At 48.0% G+C, this 15,472-nt stretch overlaps 1 protein-coding gene across 1 annotated transcript in view; it reads right to left on the bottom strand.

Annotated features, from left to right (window-relative positions):
• The window catches only part of LOC126535659 (uncharacterized), a 316,705-nt gene that overhangs the window by 116,711 nt on the left and 184,522 nt on the right, over positions 1–15,472 (bottom strand). Inside the window, exon 15 of the mRNA XM_050182461.3 lies at positions 9,197–9,310. Coding sequence (XP_050038418.2) covers positions 9,197–9,310 — 114 coding nt within the window. The remainder of the gene's footprint in view (positions 1–9,196; positions 9,311–15,472) is intronic.

Raw genomic sequence — 15,472 nt, 5'->3', positions numbered from 1 at the left:
AGCTGGGATGCTCAGTTGGACACAGACAGAGCTAAACAAGTTGAATAGATTAATTAAATGGCTAGTCAAAACAACAGTGGGGTTACCGATTAACACGCCGGATAATAAATTAATGAAACTGGGGCTCCACAACACAATAGCCGAGATAATTGAAGCTCAGAAAGTTGCCCACAGAGAGAAGCTCTCTGGAACAAAACCAGGTAGAGCAATACTAGAAGAGGTGGGGTGGTGCCCAACCGAATCCAAAATTTCAGGTGAAGGCACAGTAGAACTAAAAGATAGCATAAGAGAGATAATCAAGACGACTCCTTTCCCCAGAAATATGCACCCGGTGCACAACCTGGAAAGACGAAAGGCAAGGGCCAAAGCTCTCCTGCAAGAGATAGAAGACTGCAGAACATGCAGCTTTTGTAGATGCTGCATGGGTCAGAGGAAAGAAAGCCTTTACGGCAGTAGTAGTAGATGCAGATGGTCTCACTCGGGATGATATTACAATCATGACTAAAGACACGACAGTCGCGGAACAAGTAGCGATAGCATTATTGGCTTTAAGGAATAATAAGTGGACGAAGATTTACAGTGACTAAGATGGCTATTAGACACTTTACCAATGGCTTTGTAACCAAAAGGGCTGCCCAGCTGATCGGTGAGTTGGACAGCCAAGGGATTGAAATCTGCTGGTTTCCTGCGCACATGGGGTCTGTCAATTCATCTCGGAAGAATTTAAACGAGATGGCTAACGCAGCTGCACGAGGACTTACTATCCGTGCACTACGCAACCAGGACCTTAACAATATACAGGAGGAGAACAGGGACCAATTACTTACATATAAAGAAATCACGAGGCATTACTGCATGAACAGAAGGGAATTCCCAGTGCCACACGCTAAGCTCAATAGAGCTCAAGCGGTGACTCTGAGATTGTTGCAAACAGGAACTTATCCAAGTCCAAACTTTATTAACAAGATATATCCTGAAAGAGAGATACCAATCAATTGCGAGAAGTGTAATGGCATAATTACTCTGGATCACATGCTTTGGCAGTGTCCTGTGACTTTCACAGACTGTGACAAGGAGCGAGACTGGCGGCGAGTCCTACACAGTAGAGTTCTTTTTGATCAAGTACAGGCTGTGCAGAAGGCCCACGACACGGCGGTAAGGTTAAACCTTTCTGTCCCGACATGGGAGCCGCCTGCGTCAACCTAAGGGTTGACCTTCAGGACATTAAATAAAGTTCATCATACCATACCATCAGGGTCCGTTATAATGAGAGGCATCTGTATACAGTAGAACCTCCTTTACATGTTTTGGAAAAACGTACTAACTGAGAAAACGTACAATCCGAAGTAACTAAAAAGATCTGACAGCCTCAACTATTGTTAACATCTACATAATGCGAAGCGTCGCGCAGACTGTTGCGGCACAAGATGCCGACGCGCGTCGAGCTGGTGGTGCTCCAGCGGCCTGAGACGCGTTTTGTTGTTTTCCTATTGTGTGGTACGCAATAGGAAAAGAGGGCAATGGGAAACAAACGAAATCGAGCTGGTGGGCGATGCCAGATGCCACCGAAGCGAAATGCGATGCCCACATCGCGACACCTGCAGCAAGGAACGGCAACGCGTTTGGATTGTCGCCTACTAAAAGGGTGCAGTACTCTACCAACGACACTATGCACCACGCACTGTAGAACAGATAGGCTGAAGGTGCTTATCTCTATCTGAATAGGTTTAATCGGCGGCGATAGTTGTGAATGTGGCGTGCGACAGCACAGGCGAAGATTTGCTGGTAGCGGAATAAACTGTGCAGAGCGTCATTTTCACGTGAGATGGGCAGCTATAGTGACCCTTTTCGTGGCGATCCCATGGGCACGGCCATGTTGATCACAGGGTGATGTGTCCTCAGCTGCCTCTGTGTTTACGATGGATGTGTTATATTGCCGGTGCGGCTTAGCAAACCAGTTTCAGGAGATATCATAGATGGTGACTGGGTGGACGACTAGAAGCTTTGGCCACAGCTTCAGAGAACATGCAAAACCACTTTGGAAGCTGATTAAGCTATGTCCAAATGGCATGAGTAACGTACAGCATACATGGAGCTTGTTCTAAAAGCAGGGCTAAATATGTGTTCCAAGCTATCCAAAATTTCTGCTTATGAAGTGAATCAGGATCAACTTGTTTTGCTCTTCATTCTTTATTTCGCAAATACATTGACACAGCGGCTTGTCACGTTTCTGATTCGGCAACGTTCCTTGGGGCGGTCACTATCTGATTATTTTATGCCTAATCGCTCATGGGTGTGCACAATTCGCATAGATTAGTTCTTACTGCGCACAAGGCTTGAAACGTACCGTATTTACTCGAATCTAGGCCAACCCCGATTCTACCGAAGCCAACAACAAAAAAATATTACCTCGAATGTAGGCCAAACAAAAAAGCGAGGACAGCGTTCACAAAATGCAAACAGCAATTATTGAATCTGAACGTGCAGAGCTCATTCAATGCCGTCGTTGCTGCTAGACTCGTCGCTGTGTTCCTTGTCACTGTCATCTTCAAACAGTGCACTATCTTCGGTACCGTCAAGCGCATTAGATATGCTGCGCTTCTTAAAGGCGCACACGATCAAAGCACCTCGGATGTCGTCCCATGCTGCAGCTACCCAGCCCGCCAGCTGCGATAGCGATGCACGTTTGATGGGGCCCGCTGCCGTTAGCCTGTGGGCTTCGTCAGTCAACCAGTCCGTGTAATATTTCCACAGACAATCCTTGAAAGGTTTGTTGATGCAGACATCAAATGGCTGCAATTGGCCTGTCACGCCGCCCAGTATGACAGGGAGGTCCGTGTTCGCTTGGGCGAGCGCAGCCTTCATGTTGTCGGTCAAGTGCCCACGATAAGAGTCGACAGCAAGGAACGAGTTCTTTGTCAAAAGTGCTCCTGGACGCCGTTGCCACACAATCTTAACCCACTCTTCCACCATCCCACCCGTCATCCACCCGTCCTCATTTGCCCGCACAATGACATTTCTTGGGAAAGTTTCTCGAGCAGGCAGTGTCTTCCTTTTAAATATCATATAAGGAGGGAGTTTATGTCCATCAGCTGTGCAGCACAGCATCACAGTTGCGCGCTGCTTCTCGTAGGCCGCAGAGCGCACCTTCCCCTCCTTGGCACCCATTTCATTCAAGGTGTATGCCACTGGCATTTCAAAATACACAGCCGTCTGGTCGGCGTTGCCGATTTGCCCAATGTTGTAGCCTGCCGCTTCTCTCTTTCACAGCACGTAGCGCTGAAAAGCTATCAGCTTTTCTTCGAAATCGCTTGGCAGCTTCTGGGTGATTGAAGTGCGATGTCCAAGGCTGAAGCCAAAGCGCTTCATGAATTTGTGAAGCCAGCCCCGGCTGGCTTTCAAACCCTTTGACGTTAGGCCTCGCTCTCTCGAAAACTCCCTAGCTTTCGCTTGGAGCACTTACCGTATTTACACGATTGTAAGTCGACCCCTTTTTTATTATTTGAAAGTCTGAAGTTGGGGGGTCGACTTACAATCGAAACCAAAACATGGCCCCGCCAAAATAAGCGATACAAGCAAGAACTACAACGTAGTTACAATTTTATGTTTGCTCTATGGCCCTACCCATATCTAGCGCCGCTGTTCCCATTTGCGGCGGCACCCTCACAACGGCGGCGCTTGCGGGTTTCTCTTTCTCTGTTTAAAGGCTAGACGCGTTCCACTTGACTGCCGGCTACGTGCTACATCTATCCTTCCCCAGTCGTCATGAGTGCTGCAGGCCCACTAATCGTTCGGCACTCGTTCACAGCAGCGTTCAAGGGGGCTGCCATCCTTTACGCCGAAGAAACAAATCACTGCGCAGCGGGCCACAATTTCGATGTTTCTAAACGGGTGGTGCAAGAGTGGCGACTGCAGTGAAGCGAAATTTTCACCCTGTGACGGCAAGTGACAAATTTCCCACGCGCCGAAGTCTGGACGCTTTCCGGAGCTGTAAGCTTGCGGCGTACGTCGCTGAAATGCGTGATCGGTCCCTGCCATTGAAGTGCGACGTGATCATGAAACAAGCCCGGACCTTCGCCTTAATTTTAAGGTTCTGCTCTGCCGTGAGTACAACGAGTAGCTGGCGGCAGAAGACTGCGAAATTACGCCAACTGGACCTGTCAAAAGAGCCTCCGTGACGGCTGCGTGTGGTTGGGTGCATTTGGCTTGGGCTGCTGTTCTGCAAGATGTCCTGGTGCGGTCGTCTGCCAAATTTGAAATTTCGCTGGACCACGACGCGCTGTGGGACCGCAGCAACGATGACGATGGCAGCACTAGTGAAGACGAGTAGTCGAGTGACCATGTCAGCTACTCATAAATTTTCGTTATCGAATGCGCCCTCGGGTATGCTCTCTTTTCTTTTTTTTTTCGTTGAAGCGATATGGGGGGGTCGACTTACATTCGAGTCGACTTACAATCGTGTAAATACGGTATGTTGTCACTGGAAGGGCAGCTGCTCTCTACGTCCGAACAAAGTCGTCCAAAACTGTCTCCACTTAGTGGTGACTGCCTTTCTTTCGTCCGCTGAATTCCATCCTCGTTGCGGTGCACGCAAAAAGCTGTTGCCATTGTCCCCTCCAACGACGGACGTTTTTCTCATCGACGCCGAAGTCCCGCCCGGCTTGAAGGTTCGACGATGCCTCTGCGGCTATCACAACTTTTCGCTTGAAAGCGGCACTGTAGTGGCATCTACTGCTTGGTGCCATCGCCATAACATCACACCGCGCGCCGATACGGCCGACACGACACAGGTCAAAATGGTGACCTCGCTTGTGTGCGGTTGGCTACTGGCACGGCTAGTAGCGGCTGCTATACTGACTTTCCCAGATGGCGCTAACTATGCACCATATTTAGCAGATTCAATGAAAAACTGGCGCGTTTTTTAAAATCCTAAATCTAAGCCGACCCTAATGTTTGGAATATGATTAGTTGAAAAAAACTATCGGCCTAGATTCGAATAAATACAGTAGCTGTTCTGCGCATTGCAATGCCTCATGGCTTAGATGTATTATTGCTAGTCACTCGCTTACTCTTGTGGACTGTCATGAAACATTCAGCTTCGACGATTCGTGTTCTGGCGGTGTAGTCCGTCATGTATTGTGCACATAAAGTGCCCATGTATTCAAGTGTGCGCCCATTCACTTATTTTTGATACATTGCTGACAGAGTAGGCGTGAGTGATTTGGCATTCCAGTTGGAGTAGATGTGCATAGATAATGTATGCAAAACTTACTATGACTGCAAGTGGCGCTACTCCGTCTGTCACTGTTTAACGAGCAGTACTCACTCTCGCCAACATTCTGGGGTTGAAGTCATTTCTTTGGACGTTAGTGATACAACAATGGCGGATGAGTGAAGTCTTATTCTCGGGGAAACTCATGTATCACGAAGGGCCAGCGACACATGCTGTCCTAATGTAGGTAGATCGCACAGATCTTGGTCACACAGATTCATTCCATTCCTTAATGCGCCAGTCACTATTTTCGCAGCCAACTACTGCACACATCTTCAATCCAGCACTCCACAATTTGCAGCACGATTGGAGCGCAGTACATTAGCGAAAACTCAGTTGTATTTCCAACAGATGACTGCACAGAAGCAAGGTAGAAGAGATAATGCTTTCGTATTCATGCGCTATCGTTAAGGCCACGTGCGGCACACTGCCAAAAGTGCCATCTTGTTTCTCTAAAAAAAAAAATTATGGGGTTTAACATGCCAAAACCACTTTCTGATTACGAGGCACGCCGTAGTGGAGAACTCCGGAAATTTCGACCACCTGGGGATCTTTAACGTGCACCTAAATCTAAGTACACGGGTGTTTTCGCATTTCGCCCCCATCAAAATGCGGCCGCCGTGGCTGGGATATCTTGTTTCTCTAGAAGCTGCTCCGCGGAAAGGTCAATACCGTTCCCAGTCACGCAAGCCTCATGCCTTTTCTTGTTCACAAGGGATCTAGCAGCCGGAAAATTTATACAATTGCAGTTTGCAGCAGGGAACAGTGGCGTGTTTGCGTTATCGCCTGTTAAGGGGGGACACGGCTCTTTGCGGCGAAAAAATCTCGAAAAAAATCGATTTTTTGAAAACGAAATTTTCGATATCTACAGCTAATATTCCTTTTATTCACCAAGTTTCGAATCTCGGGGAAGAGTATTTCGTCTGCAATATCAATTTGTAACATCACTGTGAGCTGAATTCCGCGCAAAAACAGCCCTTTTTATCGCGGCGCGTAGCTCTTTTTCAACGCGCGCGATCGCAGCCATCTTGGTCTCGTTGGAAAGAGGAGCCTTCCTTCTTTAATTTCCCGCCAAAAGTGACTCCGTCGGTACGCCAGTGACATTGAAATCCGGGGAGAAAAAAAAGCCCGAACGCGCGATCCGATTCGTTGACTAGCGCACGTGACCAAAAACGCGTGCTGTGGTTGGCTGCGCGAGGTTCCCATCGTCTGCTCCACTCCGCAGGCGACGCGACTGCGCGTCTCGTAGGTTTGTTGGCACATGCCCAAGGATGTCGGATCCACCGGGAAAGTTCGCCACGAGGCACAAGGTCGGCAGAAAGAAGAAGCGATCAGCTTATAACTTTCAAAAGCGCTCCATTCCTTCTAAAAGCATCGAGAGTAGCTCGCCGCCAACCGCAAATGATGCCGAAACCGCGGACGATGCCGAAGTAGACCTAGCCAGCTCACAAATGAGTGAAATCGTTACGGACAGCGGCTGCATTCGGCGTGACACTGCAATGTTGCAATGTGCGGATTTGTTGCAGAGGGAGATGAATGCTCAAAAAAACTTCGAGTTCTTGCGTCAACGCCAGCAACAACGCAGGTGTTGGATTTGCTCACTCGCGCCGACGGCGTTGCAGCCGCGCCAGTCGACGCCGAGGCAGGCTTCGCTTTCCTCAGTAGGACTCCGTGAACGGACTGATGTCGTCAAGTGCAAGGTGTGCGGCGGCAGCGTCGCAATAGGCAAAAGCGAACGGTAATCTGGCCTCGCCATAAAGATCGTTATCACGTGCGCGTGTTGCGGCGATATCGTGTCGGCATGGAGCTCGACCCGCGTGAACAACCTTGCCGCGCGCGCGATGCAAGCCACTGGGAATCGGCGAACGCCGTTAAACGATGTTTTTGCCGCATTTGAGTGGCCGTGGTCAGAGCGACTGCATTCCTGGTGGCTTTTAGCCACTTTCACTGCAAAATAATGCACAATTATTTCTGTACTTTTGATTAAAAGTGAATGTATTCCTTTTTTCTCGTTTTCTCAAAACACCCGACTTTTCACTTGTACACGATGTAGGGTCAGATTTTGGAATTTCTGCTTTAAAAATTTTCAATTCTGCTTTAGATCAGACAGTAGGGTAGCCACAATTCGAACAGTAAAGATTGAATTGCTATAAAATTACTAATATTTGATATATCAAAATAGTATTCCTACCATTATGTTCCTTATGTTTTCTAGTACCCAGGCATGTGCCAATACGAGTTTCGTAGCGCATTTTTCCCCCTATTTCTGCAAATTATAAACAATGAATTTCATTTATCTTCAGAACTAAATGGCCTATTGGAAAAATAATTACATATTTGAAATCAGCACAAAGGTCTTAACAAGAATGGAAAGTTTCATGAATATTGATGGAAAACATCATGAACATTATTTGAATTACAGTGTCCCCCCTTGAAGAAGCGAAAGTTTCATTCTTGCCTGGTTGGACCCCTGTATCATCCTTGATCAATTTAGTATTCAAGCATTTGCCGTAATCACCATGAACATGTCCTGAAATGTTTTTTCTCGTTTTCTCAAAACAACATTTTTGATGGTAGTGTAGTTTTGGAGTGACGATATCTCTGGTTCTACTCATCTTATTGCAATAATTCTTTTTTCGTCAGAAAGGTGGACAAAATGGGAGTGCAGTAGGCCTAAAATGTGAACAAATATCATTACAGAAATGTTGAAAAAGTAATAATTTCTTCAGGGTTACACTAATGCCTCCTGCTTAAAAAGTTTGACATGCTGTAACTTCGGCATAAATCAGTTTAGAACATTCATTCTTGTAGCACTGCAACCTCTGATCATTCAACATCATTTTGATGTGCCAGTCTCCTTCATTAACAGCCAGCATTGTAGAGAGAACTTGCCTCCAAATTAGGCCATACAAAAAAACATGTATTGCTTATATTTTGAAAAGTACTTGTTGCATGGGAAAACCAACTGAATATTTGAAATCAGCATGTCCTTCTTAGATATCAGCATATCAGCTATCAACATATCAGCATCAGCATCAGCATATCCTTCTTTAGATAATTTAAAGGTTCTGTTGTACGCCGATATTATTTTTATCTTTGTTAGTAGTACTGTACATTGTAATCCTAATCACTTTTCTGTTGTTGCACTAGAGCTCTTCGTTTCTGTTAGTGTACATTCTATAAATTTTATTTCTGTCCTGCCACCTATGTAATTTTTTTTCTTATAATTACCCACCGAGGGTCCCGGTTACAGTCATCGACATTGGGACCCTCGTCTGTAAAACGAAAATGTAACCATTTCTTTGTAATGAATAAACTTGATTTGATTTGATTTGAAAATACATAAGTGATGGAAGTTTTATCAAATTGTGGCCACAAATAAAAAATGAAAATTTAAGTGGGGTGTCCCCCCTTAAAAGCATTCGCTATGCTTCCGACGGCATCAAGTGTTGTGAAACAGATAGGCGAAGATGCTTATCACAATCGGATTGGTGGTGATAGCTGTAACTGCCACATGCGACGACCCCGGAGAACATTTGCTGGTACCGAAATGAGAAAGTGAGTGCGCCCGTGTTTTTACGTGAGATGGGAGGGCAAGTATTGCAGTGAAGCTGCTGCTGCGGGTAGCTATATACTGTTCTCGATCGCGTGCACCTCGCGCATTTTCTTGTTTATGTGGGATCTTGCGACCGGAAAACGTATCATACGACGATCACAGTTTGGCGATGTACTGGAAGTTGGTGGCAAAAAAATTAGCTCTTCAGGGAACGTATCAACCTGTAAAAAATTCGCGCAATTCTATTGGGTAATTTTTTGTGTTCTCAATTGCTGAATGTTGGTGTCTGGAAAACATATGTAACAGGAAAGTATCAACGAGGTTCTACTGTATTTTTAACACACATAAGCATGGCACGCCAGCCTCACCTTGCGGGCAAAGCTCTTGGATACTGCATAGGTGAAATTATCCTCGTCCTCCAAGGGTTTGATACCCTGCAGGACATCCTCATCATTGTCCACAGCCTGATCCTCCTGCATAGGCTGAAAGCAGCAAGAAAGCATGGAATTCATGAAAGCGGGCCAAGGCAGTTCCTCCCTGAGCCACCAGATGGCAGCACCAGACAAAGCGCTCAAGACTGCTTGCTGTCATTTGCTAAGCAGTAATGAAGAAGCTAAATTTGTGAAACATTTACCAGGGCAACAAAGGTGAGGACAGACATGGCACGGCAAACTTTGGTATGGTATCTCAAGGGAAAACTACGTCAGACCACAAGACACCAATGTACACAGTTTGGTGTGGTTTCTGCCTGCTATATTCGTGCATAAGGCCAAAATCACCTGCAGTCCAGACCAGAATTCGTGGTTCCTTTACCCACTTCTGTTCTCCCATTCAATTTGCACTGGTAACATGCCTCAATATCCTAGCATCACTTATGAAAGTCTCTGCCTCAGGTCTTACCTGTTTTACCCGTGCCATGTCCTTCTCAAGAGTCCACTGAACTGCTGGCAAATCAAGCACGACCTTCCTGACACGGGCAATGTAGACAGTAGTATATTCATGTCACTTAAACACCTCTCTGAGGGTGTTTTGAATAGTGTGGCTCAACACTGTTGAGATACACGGTCGAATTTTGTGGAGCCATGAGCAACCTCTATTTCTTCCACCATTATCTTACCCTTCCTTTTGTTTACTTCTCTTGAGTTTATATGTACATGTTTGATATGTACATGTTTGATATGATATGTGTAGATGTGTATATGAATAGTTTGTGTACGGTGTATATGCTATTTAAATGCTCTTGTAGCGCACTACTACGTGCCACAATGGTCCAGTCACAAAAGGTGACGATGACACGACCAGCGCGCCGACGGTGCGCGAGCAGTGGAATCGGTGGGATCGGGCTTCCGCCTCATCAAGTGGGCTCGGCTAAAGATATAATTTGTGGACCACAGGCACCAATGTAATGGCGGAAGGGACACCGTAGCGGCTAATACAGAGTGTGATGAGTTATGTCCGCCATTAGGCCCAGGAGGGGCAGCGCTTCAGGCCATCTGGTGAACCTGTCAGTGCAAGTTAACAGGTAGCAATGCTTTGTTCCTGCAGAGAGGAAGGGAGCCAACAATATCGACATGCAGATGGCTGAAGCAGGCGTCCGGGGACGGGAATGTGCCAACAGTAGTTGCAGTGTGGCGATGCACTTTAGACTGTTGGGAGTCGAGGCACGTGCGTGACCTGCAATGAACGTCTACATTGATACTGGGCCACACATAATGAGAAGCGCAAGTCACTGTGTTGCGTGAATGGCAGGATGAGCCAAAGAATGGAGGGCATCAAAGACGGCCCCGCAGTATGGGCAAGGCACATAGGGACAAGGACGTGTGGTCGACATATCACAAACGAGGGGTACGTCACAGTGAGGAAGCAAGATATCTTCAAACACCAGAGAGGTACCACGCGTACGAAGCAGCTGGAGCCTGGTGTCGACACTTTGGGCGTTAGCGATGGCCACGAAGTCTATGATTGGTTGGCCATGGTCCATTACATGGATGGCGGCACAAGAAAGTGTGTCGGCAAAGGTGCATTGAATTTTCCACTGACATGATGAATGTCACTGGTGAATCCAGAAATATAGGTGAGCTGTCTTATTTCACGGGGAGCATAGGAGGAGGTGCTGGACGCTAGCGCAGAAGTCAGTGGTTTATGGTCGGTGAGGACATGGAAGGAGTGTCCCAAGAAAATTTCAAAAGTGCTTCCCAGCCAAATAGATTGTGAGCAGCTCCCGGCCGTGTCATGAGGATCCCATCCTCATCGCCAGTGTCACGATCCACCCAGGGTCGTGAACAAGGGAGGGCTCGAGGCACCCTCCGATAGACGGACGCTCCGCAACGTGGTGGTGCTGAACGATGACTGACCGGCAAGCAGCCGTGCTTGTCGGTGTTTATTGTGGTGCGGTGACCAATGTTGCCTGCCGAGCTTTAGCAGGCCACTGAGCCTGGCAGCGAACGAACATTATGCCTGGGGGGCGTCACGTGCTTGCTACACTGCAACCCGCTGTATCGGCGCTCAGAGGGCGCACGCTTCTTAAAAAAGGTGATGGGCTCCCAAGCACCAGCAACAAATTGCTTCTAGACTGCACCGCCAGTAGTGTCCAATGCATCAACCACGACAGATGCAGGGGCATTGCATTTGGGGTGGACGAGGAGCGTCGCACCGGCAATGGCTTCTTTGATGCCTCTAAATGCGCGGTCAGCAGTGTTGTTCCAGGCCAGAGGAGTGTGCAGTGTCTTGAGGCCCCAAGAGAAAGTCGTGGAGACGCTGCAGTATATTGGCGCAGAGAGGAATGAAGCGGCGGTAATACAGTTGACTAGTTACAATGAACCCTGATATTTTGACAAAAAACGTCCGTTTTATCTGAGGTCCATAATATCCAAATCGCCTCACTTACGAAACATTAATTGCGATGTCTAACAACTATATTGCGAAGAGTGAATGACAAACGCCAAAAGTAAAAACAAAAAAGTCGTAGCTTCACTCGAAAGGCGAAGAATCGATTACGATAGCAAATTAAGATGAGCACGGCAGCAGCAGCAAGCGAATCGTCATTCGTGCTGTCTCTCGCTTCAACGTCAACTAAACGCCGAAAGCACAGCGCATACAAAGCTACCGGCAGTGGGCACACTTCGTCCACATGGCAGATTGCCTTGAAGATGAGGCCCGTGCGTGTGTGCACTTTGTCCACATGGCAGATCGCTTTCAAGATACAGCGGCCGTGCGGGCGAGCACTTTGTCCACATTGCAAATCTCTTTCAAGATGCGGTGGCCACACTGTAAGCAGCAGCCGCCGGAGTAGATCCCGCTCTCGCCTCGCCGATCCCTTCCCTTCTCTCTCCCGGGCCTCGCGTGCAAAAGATTGCACCTTTCCGCTCCGCCTTCAGGAACGTTGCGCTCGATATTGAGCCGCAATCATCGGCTCACCCTCGCTAGTCAGTTGCCAGCTCCTGTCGACACGGCAAAAGTGCGTTTTATATGCCTGATTCTGACAAAAATTGCCACTAATTTAATCCGCTATGGGCGATAGTTTGTTGCAGAGCGGTCTGTTAAAAGCCAACTTGGTTGCATTGATAGAATGGGTAGAGCAAATTAAGGCTGGAATATGGTCCCTTATATCCAAGTCTGTTGTACATGGGTCCATTGTAATGAGCGTAAACTGTAGTTGGCAAGGCAAAAAAATTCGCGCATTTGCATGGTGCTGGATGGCTGAGGAAACTCACGGATGATTGTGATGCGAGTCAAGAGCGGGAGAATGCCGTGTGCGTTGACATGATTGGCGAGGAAATCCAACTCCGTAACACCGAACTCGCTCTTCTGACCGTTAATGACAAGACTAAACTCGCCGAGTCTCGTGAGCACTTGATGTAGATGGGGCTTATGAGCTTCGGCAGTGATACTGTAGACGAGGATGTCATCAAGATTAGCAAAGCAGCACGTCAAGCTACGTAATACCTGGTCAACGAAACGCTGAAAGGTCTGGGCTGCATTACAAAGATGAAAAGGCATGCACAAATATTCCAACAGGCCGAAGGTTGTTATAATGGTGGTCTTGGGAATATTTGAGGGTTCCACAGGGATCTGGTGCTAGGCTTTCACTAGGACGACCTTGCTAAGAATGACGCAGCCGTGCAGTGCCGACGTAAAGTCCAGAATGTGAGGTATTGGGTACCTGTACGGGACAGTGGCCTTGTTGAGAGCACGGTAATCGTCGCAAGGTTGCCAGTCACCAGTCTTCTTGGGCATGATATGGAGTGGCGAGGCCCAAGAACAGGAGGAAGGACGAATGAAGCCAAGGTCAAGCATGTGTTCAAACTCCTCTTTGGCGACAGCTAGACGAGAGCCAGTCGTGACGATATGATGTGCCACAATGTGGGCGACACAGGACTGAAAGGAGGGGGGTCGGAAGACATCCGGAAACTCTGCAAAGACGACTGACCAAGGGTCGAGAACGGCTATGTGCGCCTGGAGAAGCTGAAGTGATGGAGCGCTACAGGAAACTCCTTGGACGGTTAAGCTCGCTTTGGAGTTGACGACAAGCTTCAGTGCCAAAGAAAGTTGGCTCCGGTAATGGGCTGACGCAGGCTACGACGACAAAGATCCACGAAAAGGTACATGTGAGGCCGATGCCAAGAGTCGCAGACTTTGGTCCGTAGGTCCCGATGGTCGATCCGCTATCCACGTTGATAGGAGGCCAGTCGGTAGGATGGTGGTGCTCAGCCAAAATAGGAGGAAGGACGCAAATCTCGGTGCCAATGTCGACGAGATAGCGGACTTTGGTGACACGGTCGGTGAAGTGGAAAAGGCGACTGGATCTGGGGCCGGGAACAGTGGTCGCCGTCAGTGTTCGGCCCAACCATTTTCCACATAGGAGCAGGGCTGGCGGCACTAGTTTGCGCGAGAGCCATAGCAACAGTGGTACCAACAAAGCATAACAAGAGGAGAACTGCGTTAAGAGTGACCGGGGCTGCAGCGGGGAGGTCGTGACAAAGAACGCGGCCAGCCTGTTCGGATGGCAGCGACCTCAGCTGTCTGTCGCGCTATTGCTGTCTGAGCTGCTCGTTAACTTCGAGGAGACGTGCATAGCTGTCGCCAACGGCTGCGCCATGGGATGAAGGGTCAGGAGGGCGATAGCCATGGAGGGAAAACCGACATCCGTAATCTTGTCAGCCAAATGGGACAGAGAATGAAGACGCGGTCAGGATTATGTGCACCTGTGGTGGAAGGCGCTACAGGAAAAGTTCCCGGAGAAGTGCGCTGTCAGTTGGAGCTAGGTCTCCAGCCAAGGCTTCCATATGACACAATAAGTCTAGGTTTGTGGTCACCGAGCTCCTCCATTGTGAAGAGTGTAATCTATGCTGCACCGTTTCAGTGGTGCACTGGATGAGCGTCGCCTTAAGGAGGTAGGCTACACTTGAAAGGCAACTTTTTTATTTGTGCGCAGATCTGAATGAAAGTTTCACACTGTATTTTAATGTGCACATTCTAAAAATGTAATTAATTGTATCATAGCTTAAGTAGCATTTGATATACTCTAAAAGCATTCTAACGAGACTGGAGATAGCGCGACATTCTAGTGCGACTGGAGATAACTATTCGAAGTGCGCATTCAGTTTCGCCGTGCGTGAGTGGCTTTGGCCACGCCGAGTTTGTCAGCTGCACGAAGTCGGCGTGGCCAAAGCCAACTGCGCGCGGCAAAACTGAACGCACGCTCCGAACAACAATCTAATCTGAATTAACTCTAACATATTCATACCAACGCACCTCTCACAATAATAACTCCTTCTAATTTGCCAGTGGATTACACCGGGACACAGGGTTGGAGTGCCGGAACGGCCTCACTTCCGAAACTTAGGTCAAGATATCTAACAACGTCATTGCAAAGAGTGAGTGGCAAACGTTCAAAGCAACAAAACAAAAGCTTTGTAGTCCCATTTAGCTCAAAATGAACTTTGTAATGAGACATTGGCGGCCTCCCTAGAGGGAGGATGCAGTCACTTTGCACCGCATTTCAGTCACCTGCAACACTCGAATGGAGCAGTCGCCTTGCTGCTGCTGCTGCTGAAAGTATTCGTTCACTTTTCCGTTGAGGTCAACCACTTGCCGTGAAGTCAGCCTGACTGCATGTGGCTCAGTTTCTTGCTCACTGTCTTCTGATGGCAGCTCAGTATGGCCTTCGATTATGGCTCTCACTTCCTCGTCCGTCAGTGGCTCATTCTCAACAACACCGTTGTCAAATGTGACAAAATAAAAAAAGCTCTCTACTCCGAATGCTTCCCTCACCCAAGGCCACACTGAGGGATCCGATGGTTCACCCATCTAGGATGGATGACTCCTCGCAGGCAGTCTCCTTTCTCAGGAAACCAGCCTTCCTGATGCAGTTTTTGACGACATCAGTTTTCACCTGTTGCCAAATGCTCGCCAACATTTCCACTGGGAATCTGACGTCTATTTTCGATTCCTGACTACTCTGCGCGATGAAGAGCAGGCATTCAGGGCGTGTATGATAGGCAGATTTCACGGAGTGCACGACACCTTGATCAATTGGCTGGAGTACCGGTGTCGCATTTGCGGGAAAGTAAGCTCAATTACTTCAAGCTTGGGTGGTTTCATGGGGCTTGAGCAGCTGTCCAAAAAAAAGCACCTTCCTCTTT

Source organism: Dermacentor andersoni, chromosome 7 (genome assembly GCF_023375885.2).
Source record: "Dermacentor andersoni chromosome 7, qqDerAnde1_hic_scaffold, whole genome shotgun sequence".
Lineage (NCBI taxonomy): Eukaryota > Metazoa > Arthropoda > Arachnida > Ixodida > Ixodidae > Dermacentor > Dermacentor andersoni.
The sequence above is the reverse complement of the archived record's forward strand: the minus strand, read 5'-3'. Positions and strand labels throughout refer to the sequence as shown.